Here is a 15,376-nt window from a genome sequence, read left to right as displayed (position 1 = left end):
CCAAAGGCCAGGAGCTTCCTTCGGTGGCTCGACAGCATGATTTAGAAGAGTAAGATTTTTGTTTAAAAAGCCCCCCTGCCTCCGAGATAAGGGCCAGGCTGCTGTGGTCAGGGTTTGCTCTAAGTGTTCCGAGCAAAGGAGGCCGGAGTGAGAACTGGGAAGTTTGGGGAACAGATTGATCATGTGCTAAGGGAATGGCATTCCCCTTTGAAGTGAAACCTCTGGTTGCATTTAAGCCGCCAGGCAGATGGCGTAAGGGGGTTTTGGAGCCTACACACCAGTCAAATGTCAGCTGCACCCACAGACGGGCTTCACGGGAAGATTCACAATCTAGCTGCCTGAGAGACTTTGTGGTCAGAAGCACGGCTGCTGCTGATGTCTCGGGGTGATAAAGGGCCATGGGGGCCTGGGGGCCTGGCCCAGGGCAGACGGCGTCCTTTCTGTCACCCTGAATGCAGGGGCTGGTCTGTGTGGCGCTGGCAGTAACGCAAAGTCTGGGCGGTGTGCCCAAGGGCCCTTCTGCCCCGCTAGGCCAGTTCCCTGCTAGGGATCCCTGTGACCCTGCCCCCCCCACAAAGGGAACTGAATGAAAGCTGTCATTCCACAGGGTCTAACAGGGTCTCAGGGGGAGTCTCAGGAGGCCTCCGTTGCAGGCCTGGAGGCGAAGGAGCAACTGGCTTAAGGTGTCTCCTGGGGGACCCTGGGGTGGTCGCTCTGATGTTTGAAAGGAAATGACAGACAGGGAGCCAGCAGGGGAAGACCTGGGGGAGGCCGTCCAGGTGGAGAGGACAGCTGAGGTGGGTGTCCAGCAGCAGGAGGCAGAGGGGAGATGGAGGCGGGGGTCAAGTGAATAGGTGAGGCCGCAGCGGTGGGTAGAGGCCAAGGCACCTCGGCAGCCTCGGCGAGGAGTCTGCAGTCCATCCACTCTAAGTGTGGATGAGGCTGTGGGGGTCACATCGTCCAACCTCACTGTGAAAGCCTCACCGGGAGTTCTGGGGCAAAGGGGAACGAGAGGCAGGCCAAGCAGCCCCATCGGGGAGCTTTGCCGGAAGCCGGGGAGAGGGGACAGCTGTGGGACAAGAGCCAGCTGTTGAATTTTGAGACATTGTGTGAGTCGGTTGTTAAACACAGTCGCCATTAAGATTTTAATTATTTGTTATAAAATATGAGATTTCCATTGCATACAATGAACGTTTTGGGAAATGTTGTTCAGTGGCTAAGTTATGTCCGACTCTTTGTGACCCCGTGGACTCCAACACGCCAGGCTTCCCTGTCCTTCACTATCTCCTGGAGTTATCTCAAGCTCATGTCCATTGACTCAAGTCAATGATGCTATTTACCAGCTCATCCCCTATATACAAATTATTATTTAAAATTAAATTCTGTGGAATTATCACACAATCTGCTTCCCAGATGGTGCAGAAGCCCTTCCCTTCTCCAGGAATTCTTCCTGACCCAGGGATCGAGTCCGTTTGCCAATGCAGGAGATGCAAGAGAGGTTTGATCCCTGCATTGGAAAGATCCCCTGGAGGAGAAAATGGTAACTCCCCAGTATTCTTGCCTGGAAAAATTCCAGGGACAGAGAAGCCAGGTGGGGCTACAGTCCATGGGGTTGCAAAGAGCTGGACATAACTAAGCACGTGCACACACACACACACACACACACACACACACATCACACAATCCAGTCATTCCACTCCTGAGTTTATACCCAAAAGAATTAAATGCAGAAACTCAAAGAAATGTTTGTACACCCATGTTTGTAGCAGTGTTATTCACAATAGCCAAAAGGTGGAAGTATCCAAGAGTCCTTCAGTTGATGAAAGGATAAACAAAATTTGGTATATACGTACAGTGGAATATGATTCAGCCTGTAAAAATCAGGAAACTGACACATGCTGAAACATGTGCACCTCGAATAACGAATCTTGAAGACATTATACTAAATGAAATAAGCCAGACACAGAAGGGCAAGTATTACAACTGCATTTTACCTGAAGTACCTCAAGAAGTCAAATTTGTAGAGACAGCAAGAAGTGTGGTGGTTGCCAGAGCTTTGGATGAGGAAGGGGGAAAAGTGGGGAGTTATTGTGTAATGGGAATAGAGGGTCAGTTTGGGATGGCAGGCAATTTTGGAAATAGATGGTTGTACGGCAGTGTGAATGTCCTTAGTGCCAAGAACTGTGCACTTCCAGATGGTGGAAACGGTAAATTTTATATTATATACATTTTACCACAATAAAAATGCATCAGTCTGTTAAAATTAAATCAGAGGTGTATATGGTATAAATTAAATTACCTACAGATAATTATATTAAGAATGAAGATAATAAATATACAAAGTTCTCCACATTCTAAGGATCTTAGTACATTTAACCATCATCTTTGTCCTTGAGTACTGGATTTCTCCAGGCAAGAATATTGGAGTGGGTAGCCATTCCCTTCTCCAGGGGATCTTCCTGACCCAGGGATCAAACCCAGGTCTCCTGCATTGCAGGTGGATTCTTTACCTTCTGAGCCACCAGGGAAGCATTTGGTAGCCTCCAAATTGGCCAAGATGGGACTATTTATAACACAGAAACAGGCAAATGCTATATATTGGGTACAGTTGTATTTGCTGGTTGTTAAACGTTAAACAGCCTGTCTCTGGTGGAGGGGGAGGGCTGGAGTAGGGACACCAGAGTAGAAGAGATACAAACTTGTATTTTTGAGGTAGACACTTTCTGATGGCTTGGAGGGGAGGGAAAGGAAGACTTTGAGGGTGATGCCTTGATGCCTGGCTTGAGCGGTTGGGTGAACGGTGGCGCTGTTTACTGAGATGATGGCCTGAAGGGGCTTGGGGACTGTGGAAGGCCCAGCAGCTGATGGACCGGAGGCTCCAGGGCTCAGGGAGGCCATATGGGGCTCCAGGTGCATGCAGAGCTGAGACCATATGGCCCCCGCCCCAGAGGAGACAGATGGTCCATTCATGGGGTCCAAAGGCCTGGTTTGCTGGGCACACAGCCACCGCCCTCCCTCCGGTCCCCATGCCCCCTCCAGAGCGCGGGTCAGGGACACTGCCGGCTGAGCCAGAGTGCTGTTTCCACCCATCCATTTCCTCCTCCCGCTCTTCCCATGCTTCGCAAGGGCCATTCCACCTGGGCTGGACCTGCGGGCCTTCCCTTCAGGCTTGCTCCTTCCATCTCCAGAAGGGCTTCACACTACACCTTTCTCACCAGCCCTGGCCTCCAGCTTTTCTTACGAAAACTTGCCCCCAGTTCCCTCCGGCTGCCACCTGCCGGCCAGCGTGCACTACCAGCTGCGGATTTTGTGGCTCCTGAGATGTCCTTGGGGAGAGGCAGTTTTGGCCTAAAGGGATGATTCCGATGGGGATTTAAGATCCACGGGAGTGTCCTGGGGCTGCCATAACAAAGAACCACACATCAGGGAGCTTAAAACAACAAAAAATTATTCTCTCACAAGTGGAGATAAGTCTGAAATCAAGGTATCAGCACAGCAAGCATTCTTTTTTTTTTTTTTCTTTTTAAAATATATATATTTATTTATGTATTAGCCGCACTGGGTGTTTGTTGCTGCACGCTGGCTTTCTCTAGTTGCAGTGAGTGGGGGCTATTCTCTAGTTGCCGTGCACAGGCTTCTCATTGCAGTGGCTTCTCTTGTTGTGGAGCACAGGCTCTAGGGCGTGTGGGCTTCGGTAGTTGCAGCTCTCAGCTCTAGGGTGAGGGCTTGATAGTTGTGGTGCAGGGGCTTAGCTAGCCCATGTTAGGTGGGATCTGCCCGGACCGGGAATTGAACTGGTGTCCCCTGCATTGGCAGGCAGATTCTTAACTGCTGGACCAGCAGGGAAGCCCCAGAGCAGGCTCTCTCTGAAGGCTCTGGGGAAGAGTCTTACCTTGTGGCTTCCAGCTTCCAGGGTCCCAACTGTTACTTGCTTTGTGGCTGCATCTCTCCTATCTCTGCCTCTGACTTCATGTGGGCCTTTTCTCTGGGCCTCTGTGTCTTCTCCTTTTTAATTTCTATTAAGACACCGGCCATTGGGTTCTGGGCCCACTTTAATCCAGGGTGATTTTATCTCAAAGCCCTTGTGTGCACGCATGCTAAGTTGCTTCAGGTGTATCTGACTCTTTGTGACCCATGGGTTGTATGTAGCCCTCCAGGCTCTTCTGTCCAAGAGATCTCCCAGGCAAGAATGCTGGAGTGGGTTGCCATGTCCTCCTCCAGGGTATCTTCCCCACCCAGGGATCAAACCTGCGCCTCTTACGTCTCCTGTATTGGCATGAGGGTTCTTTACCACTAGCTCAAGACCTTCAGCTTCATTACATCTGCAGAGATCCTTACACCAAGCCACTTCTTGTTCTGAGGTTTGGAATGGACTTATCTTTTGAGAGCTCACCATTACATGTCTCATGGTGGACCTGTGAGGTAGGTGGCCCCTCTGATGTTCCCCAAATTATACCTTCCCCTTGGCTAGGCCTACAAACAGTCTTGCCCTCGCCCATGGCCTTGGGAGAGCATTACCATCACAGAATTCGGAGGCCTCGCGGTTCTTTTGCTCTCACCAAATTTAAGCTCATTTTCTTCTCTGTGCTGCTGCTGCTCATTTTATCTGCTCAGAGCCCCAACCAGGATCGTCTATCCAGACCCCAGCCCTGACTGCTCATGCCCTAGGAAAGGGGATTGGGGGGGTGGGGGGGAGCCCTCCCCTGTCCGATTGGGATCAGGCCTTGTTAAAGTCCCGGGGCCCCAATCTGGACACAGTCATCAGAAGTGATCAAAGGATGGGGGATGATTAAAGGGCTGGGATGGATGATTTAAGCCGAGAAAGAGAAGGCCAAGGAGCAACTGGATTGTCTTCGAGTTTGGAGAAGGTAATTATTACTTGAAGGGTGGTGCCCAGCTGTTTCCCATCTCCTCTGAGGACAGGAAAAAAAGAGGAAATAAATGATGTACAATTAGAGCAGTTGGTTAGATACAAGGGTGAACTTCCTGGCTGGGATTGTGGCCAAGTGCCGCATTGGATTTCCTGAGGGAATGTGGGGGTATCTCCTTACCTGGAGGCCTGGTATCGGTGGCCTCGGTGGTTAAGTGGAGGAAGGCCAGAGGCAGAGGGATGCACTCATTGGGCTCTGGAGCATAATCGTGCCAACATTCTGGCCTCGGAGGTCTGCTCCCTCCTGCCATTGTCCTTTGGGTTCCCATAGGCGAGCATTTTGGTGAGGTGTGGACCCTGGCAGGCCTCCCCGAGGAGATAAGCATAAGTATGTTTAGCTCCACTGTGAATGGAAGCGAATAATACACTATAAGCTGACCCTATGCGAATCTGGTAGAACTCCAAGCCAGCTCCCTGGGAGAACAATCACATGGGTGTGTCTACACTCACCGGTGCTTTTTATAAAAACACTGGAGAATAATGTTCTGGCCCAGGCTGGACGCTGCCCTATGTCTGGGACCCAGCATCTTCCCAGGGGGTTATGGCATAAAGCTGTTTCTTAGAGGGAGTGGACCACCACACTCCCAAATACAGGGCCGGCAGGTGGCTAGAGCATTGGACAACCAGGCAGGCCCAGGTGCTGGTTTTCAGACAAGTAGTGCTGTGGGCTGGTGTGGAAGCCATCAGGGTGCTATTAATGACAGTGGTGACTCCATTTCTGAAATCCCCGCTCCCAGGCAGAGGGTGTGCGCGCATCTGAAATGTCTGTGGTTTTGCAGTTCCCTGTCCACAAACTCACTTGGTTGAAAATAGTTCAAAATATCCAAGGCATGAGGGAGGGAGAGACTGCTTTTCTTAAAAAGGAAGGACTCGATTTCATCAACTTAAAAAAAGCTCCTCAAACCTAGCACATTCTCGGTGAGAGGGCCCGAATAACCAGGATGGCACTCAGGGCTCAGCATCCCTACTGCATTTGAGATATTTTAGAACTAGGGGGTGGGGGGCTGGGAGGCAGGTAGCACTGACCAGCCTGAGACCAGGACCAGCTCTCGGGCACTCACAGGCCACACTGAGGGGACCATATTGCCCCAGTTGCCCACCAGCTCAGGAAGCATCTTTCCCTGCTATAAATTCTCACGCTGGCCCCTGACTCGCGGCAGAGGCCCAGGGCTTAAGGAAATGGGGTGGGGCAGGAGAAAAGGCAGGAGTGCCTAACTGGCTGGGGGGATTGGAAGAGACCCCCCCCCCTCCCCCACTGTTGGTTCCAGACCTCGGGCCCTCCCCGGTTGCTTCTCAAGTCCCAGCCCATCCTTTTGTCCCCAGTCCCTGGGACCTGCCTGCCTGGTAGGTGATAGGGTTTAATCAGTGTTTGTCGAATGGATGGAGAAGGGTAGAAATTAACTCACCCTGGAGGGCAAGGCCAGATGAGGCGGAGCCTCACCCTCAGGCCCCTGGCTCCCCGTCCCCTCCACCAACTCCTGCCTTCAGATACTTTGAAATAATTCGCTTCTTACTCGCGGAGAACCGGGGTCTACGCGCAGCCTTCCGGAAGCCCCTTGTTGTGGAGCGTGGAGGTGGCACGTGTCCCTGGCGGTTCTGACCAGGGTGTTCCGTCCCCGCTGCTCCAGCGCCTTTTTTGACACCAACCCCCGAGGGTACAGCAGGGACCTCGGGGATGGAGGGCTGGGGGAGGGCAGGGAGCAGCTGGAGGGGTGCCCCGAGCGGGTGGGATTCGGCGCCCCCTTTCCCCCCAGAGTCACGTGACTCGTGATCGCCCCCCCCCCCCGCCCCCCCACTCCTCGGCTCTAGGCCAACAGGCCGGGATTCAGCCGGCAGCCGGCCCGAGCGCTTAACCCTTGCGGGCGCTGAGCGCGGAAAGGCGGCGGCGAACTTTGTTTGGCTGCGTAAATAAAACCTCCCGCAGAAGGCTCCCTGCACCCCAGGGAAGGGGAGGAATCTCTTCCCCCCAACCCCGGCGCCGCCCCCGCGCCGCCGCCCGGCCTCCACATCGCCCACATCTGGCCACAGCGGGGCCTCAGGGGGGGTGGAGAGGGCGCCGGGGCCGCGTCCGTCGCCGTCCCCTGGGCGAGGGCCAGGCGGGGAGAAGAGGGGGGCCTCGGGTTGGGCGCCCAGGACTCGGCCGATCCCCGCGGCCGCTGCTCGGGCCCCATCTCCCCGCCACCCCCGCCCTCCCAGGTCCGGCCTTGACAGGCGGGCGGAGCAGCCAGTGCGAGACGGGGAGGCCGGGCCCCGGGTGCGGGGAACCTGATCCGCCCGGGAGGCGGGGGCGGGGCGGGGCGCGGCGCGGGGAGCGGGGAGCGACGGCGCTCGCCTGCCTCCCCCATTCATTCAGTGGAGCCCGGGGGCCGAGGGGCTCCGGCGGCCAGCTCTGCACGGCGGGAGCGCGGGCGGGGCCCCCCCAGCCAGCGCGCAGGGCCGGGGCCGGCCCGGGGCACCTCCTCGCCGCCGCCCTCCGCGCGCCGCGCCGCGCAAGAGCCACCATGTCCGACCCCGCGGTCAACGCGCAGCTGGACGGGATCATTTCGGACTTCGAAGGTGGGTGCCGACCGCCCACCGAACGGCAGGGGGCCCCTCGGGGAGGACCCTCGCCCGAGACTGGGAGGCGGGACCCCGATGGGGCGCCCTCCCGCCACGCGATTCCCCACACCCCCGCCCGCGTCGCCTCCGAGGTGGACCCCGTTAGGGGGACGCGGGGACCACGCGCCCTTGCTGGCCCCCACGGTCGCCCTGCGCGCTGCCGCCGGGTTTCCTTCCTTTTATTGTTGTTTGTGTTTGTCGAGCGACGACAGTCTCCTCGAGGGCTCGTCCTCGAAGGACCCGGGCGCGCAGTTTCCCTCTCGGCTTGTCCTTCAGTCCTCTCCGTTGCGTTCCTCCCGTCGGCCTGCGGGCCCTGGTCCTTGGGGCGGGTTGGGGGAGTTAGTTACCCGTCCCCGGCGTCCCGCCCGCAGGACGGTCCCCTCCCACCCCCCCGCCCACATCAATTTCGGGGCCGGGGCTGAGCAGAGAATCCCGGCTGGGGAGGGACCCAAGTGGACACGGCCCAGGCCGCGGCGAGTCTAGAAGGGAGGGGGGGCGAGTCCCGTTGCCCCCATCCGGGCCTGGGGACGTCGTCAGCTGCCTCCCGGATTCCGGCCGTAGCGGGGAGGGGGCCCTGCCTGCCGGTAGGGAGCGCGTGTTGGTCCCCTCCTCCCTCCGGGGTTTAGAAAAGTGTGAAGGGACGTGGGGAGTTTCTCCCGCCGGATGCGGTAGGACGTCCAGCTCCCGGGCTTGTGTGTGTGTGTGTGTGTGTGTGTGTGTGTGTGTGTGTGTGTGTGTGTGTGTGTGTGTGTGTGTGTGTGTGTGTAGCTTTCGTGCGCCCTCCTGCCTGCCGGTGGCTCTGCGTCCTGCCGGATGCGGTAGGACGTCCAGCTCCCGGGCTTGTGTGTGTGTGTGTGTGTGTGTGTGTGTGTGTGTGTGTGTGTGTGTGTGTGTGTGTGTGTGTGTGTGTGTGTGTGTGTAGCTTTCGTGCGCCCTCCTGCCTGCCGGTGGCTCTGCGTCCTGCCTCCCGGGGAGTGAATAAAGCGGTCGGAAGGGAAGCTCACACAATAGTCTCCAGCACTTCGGGGCCGGATTTCGGAGGGGCGGGTCTGTCTCTGCTATCTGGAGCCCCCGCCCCTCGGAGGGGCTCCCAGGCAGCCTTTGGGCAGACCCTTCTAGTGGGCCCCGACCTGGGGGAGGCTGGGTTGAAAGGAGTGAACCGAAGTCCAGGTGCCAGTCTGGTTCTCAGGGCAGAATCAAGGCTGGGGTCTGGGGGCCCAGAGCCCAGCTGGGCACTTGGCCCACTTGGGGTCAGCTCCGTTTGCAGGGGCACTTCTGGGGACCAGAGCCTGGCTGGACCCCAGGCAGAGCCTCAACAGCTGTAATTTTGGGCTGGGCCAGGACTAGCTTAGCAGGGGGTGGAGAGACAGGAGGGGGTGGGGTCCAGCGCCGGCTTGCCTTGTGCAAGGGACGTGCCTGCTGGGGGCTGGCTCTCTGGTCGGAGCACTTTTCTGACTGTGACATTGAGCTCTAAGAGGAGCTCTGGTCTAGAGAGCTGTGATGGCTTGAACCCCGCGGTCCTGACCTCTTGGGGGTGCGTGCTCATACTCAAGGTCTCCCCAAGTCTGTTTTGCCTTCAGCTTGCCCCCAGCCACTGTTGGAAAAAGGAAGCTCATCTAGGGCCTTTCATGCCTAAGAGTCTGAGTGGGAGAACTGGTCGACCTAGAGATGGCTGCCTGCTTCAGGTCCTGCACTGTGTTCTTTTCTCCTGAGGTCTATGCAAGTTAGGTCGGCTTGCGGTCCCTGACATGAAAGCAGGAGGTCAGGAGCCCTGAGGCAGCCGGAGGAGGAGGCGGTTTGGGGGTCGTGCGCTCTGTCACAGTACATGCCCTGGAGGTTGTTGGCGCCTCTGACTCGGGGCCCGCGTGCAACTCCATCCTCACCCGAAGTACCCCATCTGGAGATGCCAGCAGCCTCAGCGGCTGCTTCTCAGGCAGCTTCTCAACCCTCTCATCTGGTGGAGACAATGGCCTCATTGAGACCATCCTGGTATGGCAGTTGGCAGCCCCGCGCTTGTGCTTTCAGGGGGGGATTTCTCACTTAGGGAGCGGAGCCTGGACCCTCTGGTTCCTGGAGGCGGCAGCCTCCCCCCTGTGTACCGTGCAGACTCATGCACTGAAGGCAGGCGAGTTAGAGCCCCTCTAACACATTGGTTGTGTGTGTGTGTGTGTGTACGTGTGTGCGCTCTGTACACATGGCCAGCTTGGAGACCAGAAAGGCAGCCTCCCCAGTAACCCCCAGAACTCGGAGTGGAGTTGGGTGTTGAGAGTGACAGCCTTGGACAGACAGACATGGGAAGGAGAGATCAGGGCAGGAGGAGGGTGTCTGACCCAGAGCAACTGCGGGTGATACTGGCTGGCAGAGCCAGGACAGAGAAAGGTCGTGGTGGTGGAGGAGGCGGAAATCTGGTGGCGGGCGGGAGGAGGAGCCCGCTCGGGCCAGGGACAGTGAGCTGGGTAGGGGAGGCCGGAATGAGCTGGTCCATTAGGGCTGGGGCATGAGAGGGGCCAGCTCGTGACAGTCAGACGAGCAAGGTTACGGAGGACCAGGTGTGCCTGCCCGCCGGGAGCACAGACCGTCCTGGGGCGGTGGCCGGAGTGGCTGAGATCGGAGCCAGAGGAGCGCTGGTCTGTTTCTGTGGGGCCGGTGGGGGGCCTCTGCCTGGGCTGCCCGCTTGGTATCTCAGTTTCTGCAAGGTAGGGTCAGAGGGGTGGGAGGAAATGCTGGCTCCTCAACAGCTGCATATGTTGGTGGCTAAAGATGGAGGCCCCAGGGGCCACCACCAGAGGCTGGAGAGTTTTGAGCCATGGCGGTTGCTGGGGGTGACTTTCAACCGGAGCAGACTGGAGTCCCACGGCTAGGTCCCACTGGCTCTGTTGGGGTGTTCCCTGGAGGTTTGGGGCGATGGCAGTATCCAGGCCAAAGTAGCAGGCCCTGCAGGGCAGTCAGAAAGCTGTCCCAGCGGAGCTGTGTGTATGGGGGGGTTGTGGAATGAATACCCCCAGTTAAATTCTGCCGACGCCCCACATCCCAGGCACATGCCTCTCCCTTCCCTGGGGAACACTCTTCTCTTTTCATCCTGTTGTTTCTGCTCATCCTCTTATCTACCCTGGAGGATTGAGGGTGAGGTTGTTAAGTTTCACCGCCATCACTGAGGTGGTGCAGGGATTCAGCCTGTCTCCTATTTTGGAAGCATCTGTGGATTCAGGTCTCTCTTGGGGATTGCTGGGGTGGAGGGGGGGAAGTGTCCTCTGTGGGCCTCCTACATGATGGCCTCTGCCCTCCCTCCGAGGAGGATCTCAGGGCTCGGTGGAGACTCCCATGCAGGGGCAGGAAGAACATTTTGTGTTTTGCTGAACTGATTTTTTTAAAGTTTCGTTTCCCCTGTTGGAAGATGGGCTGCAGGTGGGCTCAGCACCCGTCACTCCCCGTGTGATGGGGTGGCTGGAAGGGTGACCCCATCTGCTATCTGGCTCCTGGCTGGTGGAGTACAGGGCCATCGGACGACGTGTTCTCTAATGAAGGCAGGCCAAATCTGTTATCGCAAACGCTATTACAACTCGGGTCTTTGTGTAACAAAGCCCTTCCAAGTGCCAGCTGTTGGCCTACTTTCCCAGCAGGGTTGTTTGTAACCGGATTTGCATGGGCTGAAAAAATCCTGAAAGTCCTTGATGTTGGTTGAGACGCAGTCTGGCCCAGGACCCAGGAGTTCCAGTCCCAGAGCCGTCTCCTGCCTGGAGGAGGTGTCTGCCCTACTGAACCTCTGACGTCTGTCCTCTGACGTCTCCTTATGGGACCCTGCCGGCCGGGTCCCGGAGCCCAAGCAAGCCCTGGGCCCAGAGCATGGAGCGGGCAGTGGGCAGGGAGAGGGTCTCCTGGGGAGACGAGACTCTGCAGTTGCACCTGCTCGACTGGGAGCCCAGACGCCTCCTGAACCAGGGCTCCCTCGATGGCTGGGTCCAGGTGCCCCTCTCCTCCCAGGAGGACAAGGCCTAGCTTGGTGGTGGGTGTGAATCTGCCCCTAATTAACACCACTGAGCTTCTTGAGCTATGAGTTCTGCTTTTCAGTGAGACTCGAGGCCTCTTGAGAATACAGCATCCCCACAGTCCTCACCTGGTGGTAGGAGACAGGATCTGTGGTGGCGTGAGATCACTCTCTGGATGGAAGGAGTCAGCCTTCCTGGGACTCCCTTGATACCTGCTTGTGGCTACGAGGGGCTGGCTCTCTGATGGGTCTGACCACCACCAGCTGCGTTGGCCTGGTGCTGTTGGATCCAGGGCCTGCGGCTAGACTCACCCTCTGTCTTGCTTGTGAGGAAGTGTCAGGTGGCAGAAGGGTCCCCATCATCAGTGGGCCTGAGGTTTAGACGTGGGCCAGGGAGGTGGGTTGAGCAGGGACATCCCGTGCTGTGGGGTGTCCATCTGGAAAGGCTTCCTGGAGGACATAGATCTTTCCAGGAAGTCTTTTTCCTGCACGAGGGGGAGAGGGGGTGCTGTGCTGCACAGCCTGTGAGCTCTTAGTTCCCGACCAGGGATTGAACCCGGGCCTTTGGCAGTGGAAGCATGGAATCCTACCCACCGTACCACCAGGAAAGTCCATGTAGGAAGGTTTGAAAGGGACAAGTGGGTAGAGTTTGCATCCTGAAGGAGAGGACCTTTGGAGAGAAGCGATGGGTAGGGCAGCTGGCTGGTGAAAGAGTCTTGGCCCATGAGCCTCGGCTTCCCCTTCTGTTGAGTGGAGTTGTTAACACCTCTGTCTGAGGATTGTCTTGGGGAGATAGCCGACAGCCTGAGCCTGGTTCCTGTTCGCGGGAGTATGGTGGGTGCTGCTGCTGTTGGGGCTCGAGGTGGGGGTCAGGTATTTGCAAGGATCGGGTGGGTGTGGGTGCCTAAATGCAGGAATCTGGGTGATGGAAGGGATGGAGTGCAAGGGTCTGTTGGGTCCCTAAGTGATTGCGGGGAGTGGTGTTGAGTGAGACTGTATACCGTTGGTAGCTTCAGAGCAGATACTTGTGCTACTGGCCAGCGTGGGAGCCCTTCCCCGGGCCTGGTCGACATTCCATTTGGAGGTGTCATGCTGTCTCACAGGCAGAACTTGGAGACTTGGGTCAGGTGGGCTGCCTGCAGGGTTCCTTCACTGAGGAGGTCATCCCAGTCTCCCCCAACCCCGGAGCACCCCAGATGGGTGGACTATGGACCCGCCCTGCAGACGACGACACAGACATACGCTGGACGGCCTGGCTTGGAAGACAGTGGGGTCGGGCTGCCTGCCCATGCCTCTGCTGGCTGCCAGCCTTCCTAAAAGGGAGTCGGAACTGGGAGCTGGTGTCAGGGACGGGGCGTGCTGACCGCGACATCCTCCTTGACCAGCAGCCCTTTGCCACTCCTGACTGTGTTGCAAATCCGGAACTTGGCGCATCAGCCCCTCTGGGGCCAGTGTGGAGAAGCCAGGGCTTGGAGGCCAGAGCTGGGTTTGTTGAGCTCACCCCCAGGGACTGGTTAGCCCTGCACCCATGTGTCAATGTGGGAAGTGGGTGGGCCTGGGCTGGGGTCTCCATGCCTAGAGAAAGGAGATCCCTGGAGCTCGAGCCCCAACGCTCAGCGGCAGCCACGGAAATCCCTGGGCCCGACACATGGTGGGTGGACTCACAGTGGGTGTACTTGCTCAGGCCATGGTTGTGAGTGAGACTGTCCTGCCGGTGGAAGCAGTTGGCCTTGCGGCCTGTTCATGACGTGATGTTGCCAAGGGCAGATGGCACTCTCACCCTGCAGGGGCTGGAGACTACTTGGCCTGGTGACCATGGCCTTGGCCCGGCCTTGGCAGGCCCCTGAGGGAGTGCTACAGCCCTCATCCTGGTGCTGGCCGAGCAGAATGGGGCCTTGCCTTCTCTTTCTCCTTGACTGTCCGGCAGCCAGGGAAATATCATAGTTCAGGCATCACCATTATCCTCCCCCCACCACTGCGTGTTTACCAGCTGAATGCCCCTTACTCATTGTGCTGGGGGTGGGCTGGCTGATAATAGAAGTCTCCTTCGGATACAGACAGGACCGCAGGCCAACAACAAGGACCTGGGAGCCAGGCTCAAGGGATCCGTGGTGGCCCCCAAACCCAGGCGTCCCACCTACCTGCCAGGCCAGACCGGGTGCTTCTGATGGGCTTGCAGCCCCCATGGGCAGGTAACAGTGGGTCATGGTGTAGACTCTGAAAGGCCTGGTGGTGTGTTTAGAATGGTGGGCTAGGGTAGGGGGTAAGGGGTGCTGGGCAAGCCAGGGGGCTCTAAGGAGAGAGTTATCAGAAGTCAAGGCCCCGGGGGACGTCATTTCTTGGGTTCATCCCAGAAACCCAGCCAGGAAGCAAGTTTGTTTGCTCTCCCTTGACGGCACCACTGAGGAAACATGGTCAAACAGTGGCTATCTTTCCAACCTCCTCTCTGTTTTTCCCAAATTTGGAGGCTGAGTTGCTTATGAGATGAAATGGGCTGGAAGTCTGTGGAACCCGGTCCCAGAAGACTGAGGATTTGTAATTTCTCTGGCCAAACAGACCCAGCGGTTGGCCCCTAGTCACCCCCCGGCGCTGGGGGCATTTCTGGGCTCCGGCTGTTTAATTTGGTCTGGACAGAGCCCCAAGGCTCTGTTCAGCCTAGACCAGGAGACGGTCTGGAAACTTCAAGTTTGTTGTCAGTTTTTAAAGTGCTGCCAATACCCCGAAATTTAGGCAGAGGGACAAGAGGATGTCCTCCGTGCAAGTGGAGAGTATACACAGCGAGCTCCCCTTCCCTGCCCCCCCACCCCCGCCCCGGCCCGTAGCATAGAGTGGGGTTGCAAGGGAGGTGAGGAGCCCGGGAATGAGGCTCTAACCTGCCTCTCTCTTTTTATTTATTTATTTATTTATTTATTTATTTTGCCTCTCTCTTTTTTAAAAAAGTTATTAATTGGAGGGTAATTGCTCTGCAGTGTTGTGCTGGCTTCTGCCATGCATCAGCGTGAATCAGCCATAGGTATGCACAGGTCCCCTCCCTCTTGAACCTCCCCATCCCACCCCCCAGGTTGTCACAGCACCAGGCTGAGCTCCCTGTGTGGTACAGCAGGTTCCCATCAGCTATCCACTTTGCATGTGGTGATGTACATGTTCCAGTGCTGTTCTCTCAATTCGTCCCACCCTCGCCTTCCCTCTGTGTGTCCACAAATCTGTTCTCTATGTTTGCATCTCTCTTATTGCCATCCTAGTAGGTTCATCAGTACTGTTTTTCTATATCCCATTATCTATATGTTAATAGACAATGTTTGTTTTTCTCTTCCCGACTTATTTCACTCTGTGTAACAGGCTCTAGTTTCATCTACCTCACTAGAACTGACTCAAATTCATTCCTTTTTATGGCTGTGTAATATTCCATTGTATATCTGAAATACATATACAACTTCTTTATCCATTCATCTGTCGATGGACATCTAGGTTGCTTCTATGTCCTGGCTATTGTAAATAGTGCTACAATAAACATCGGGATGCATGTGTCGTTTAGTATTGTTAGGTAGTTAGAATAGGGAAAGGAGTCCAGAATGGCGGTGGCCAAAAGACCAGGAAGGGAAAAGCCTGCGAAAATAGAACAAAGGAAGGTCCAGGGACCGGAGTGAGAACCTCAGGTAAAACAAACAACACTCCTGGCTGGCCCGATTTACATAAGACAGGCCCAGGGACAGAGAAACATATAAAAAGAAGAGCCAAAGCTCTCTTCTCTCTCTCTCCCGCGCGATGGGGTGATCTTCTCTTCACGTCTTTGGATCGACGTGCCCTCATGCCTCGAAGATGGATTTTCCTGTTATTATCTAAATAAAATAGAGCTGTAACAC

The 15,376-nt window shown here is 56.5% G+C and overlaps 1 protein-coding gene across 4 annotated transcripts in view; it reads left to right on the top strand.

The window, feature by feature from the left end:
- SEPTIN9 (septin 9) overlaps nt 1-15,376 on the top strand; it is a 177,925-nt gene that overhangs the window by 62,830 nt on the left and 99,719 nt on the right. The window contains exon 1 of one of the 4 annotated variants that reach the window (XM_061144708.1): nt 7,353-7,486. The exons of the other annotated variants lie outside the window; for them this stretch is intronic. Within the exon in view, the coding sequence (XP_061000691.1) occupies nt 7,432-7,486 (55 nt within the window). The 5' untranslated portion in view covers nt 7,353-7,431. Of the gene's footprint in view, nt 1-7,352; nt 7,487-15,376 lie in introns of those variants that run through there. 4 annotated transcript variants of the gene reach the window in all.

This window comes from Dama dama, chromosome 5 (genome assembly GCF_033118175.1).
Source record: "Dama dama isolate Ldn47 chromosome 5, ASM3311817v1, whole genome shotgun sequence".
Lineage (NCBI taxonomy): Eukaryota > Metazoa > Chordata > Mammalia > Artiodactyla > Cervidae > Dama > Dama dama.
The sequence above is the reverse complement of the archived record's forward strand: the minus strand, read 5'-3'. Positions and strand labels throughout refer to the sequence as shown.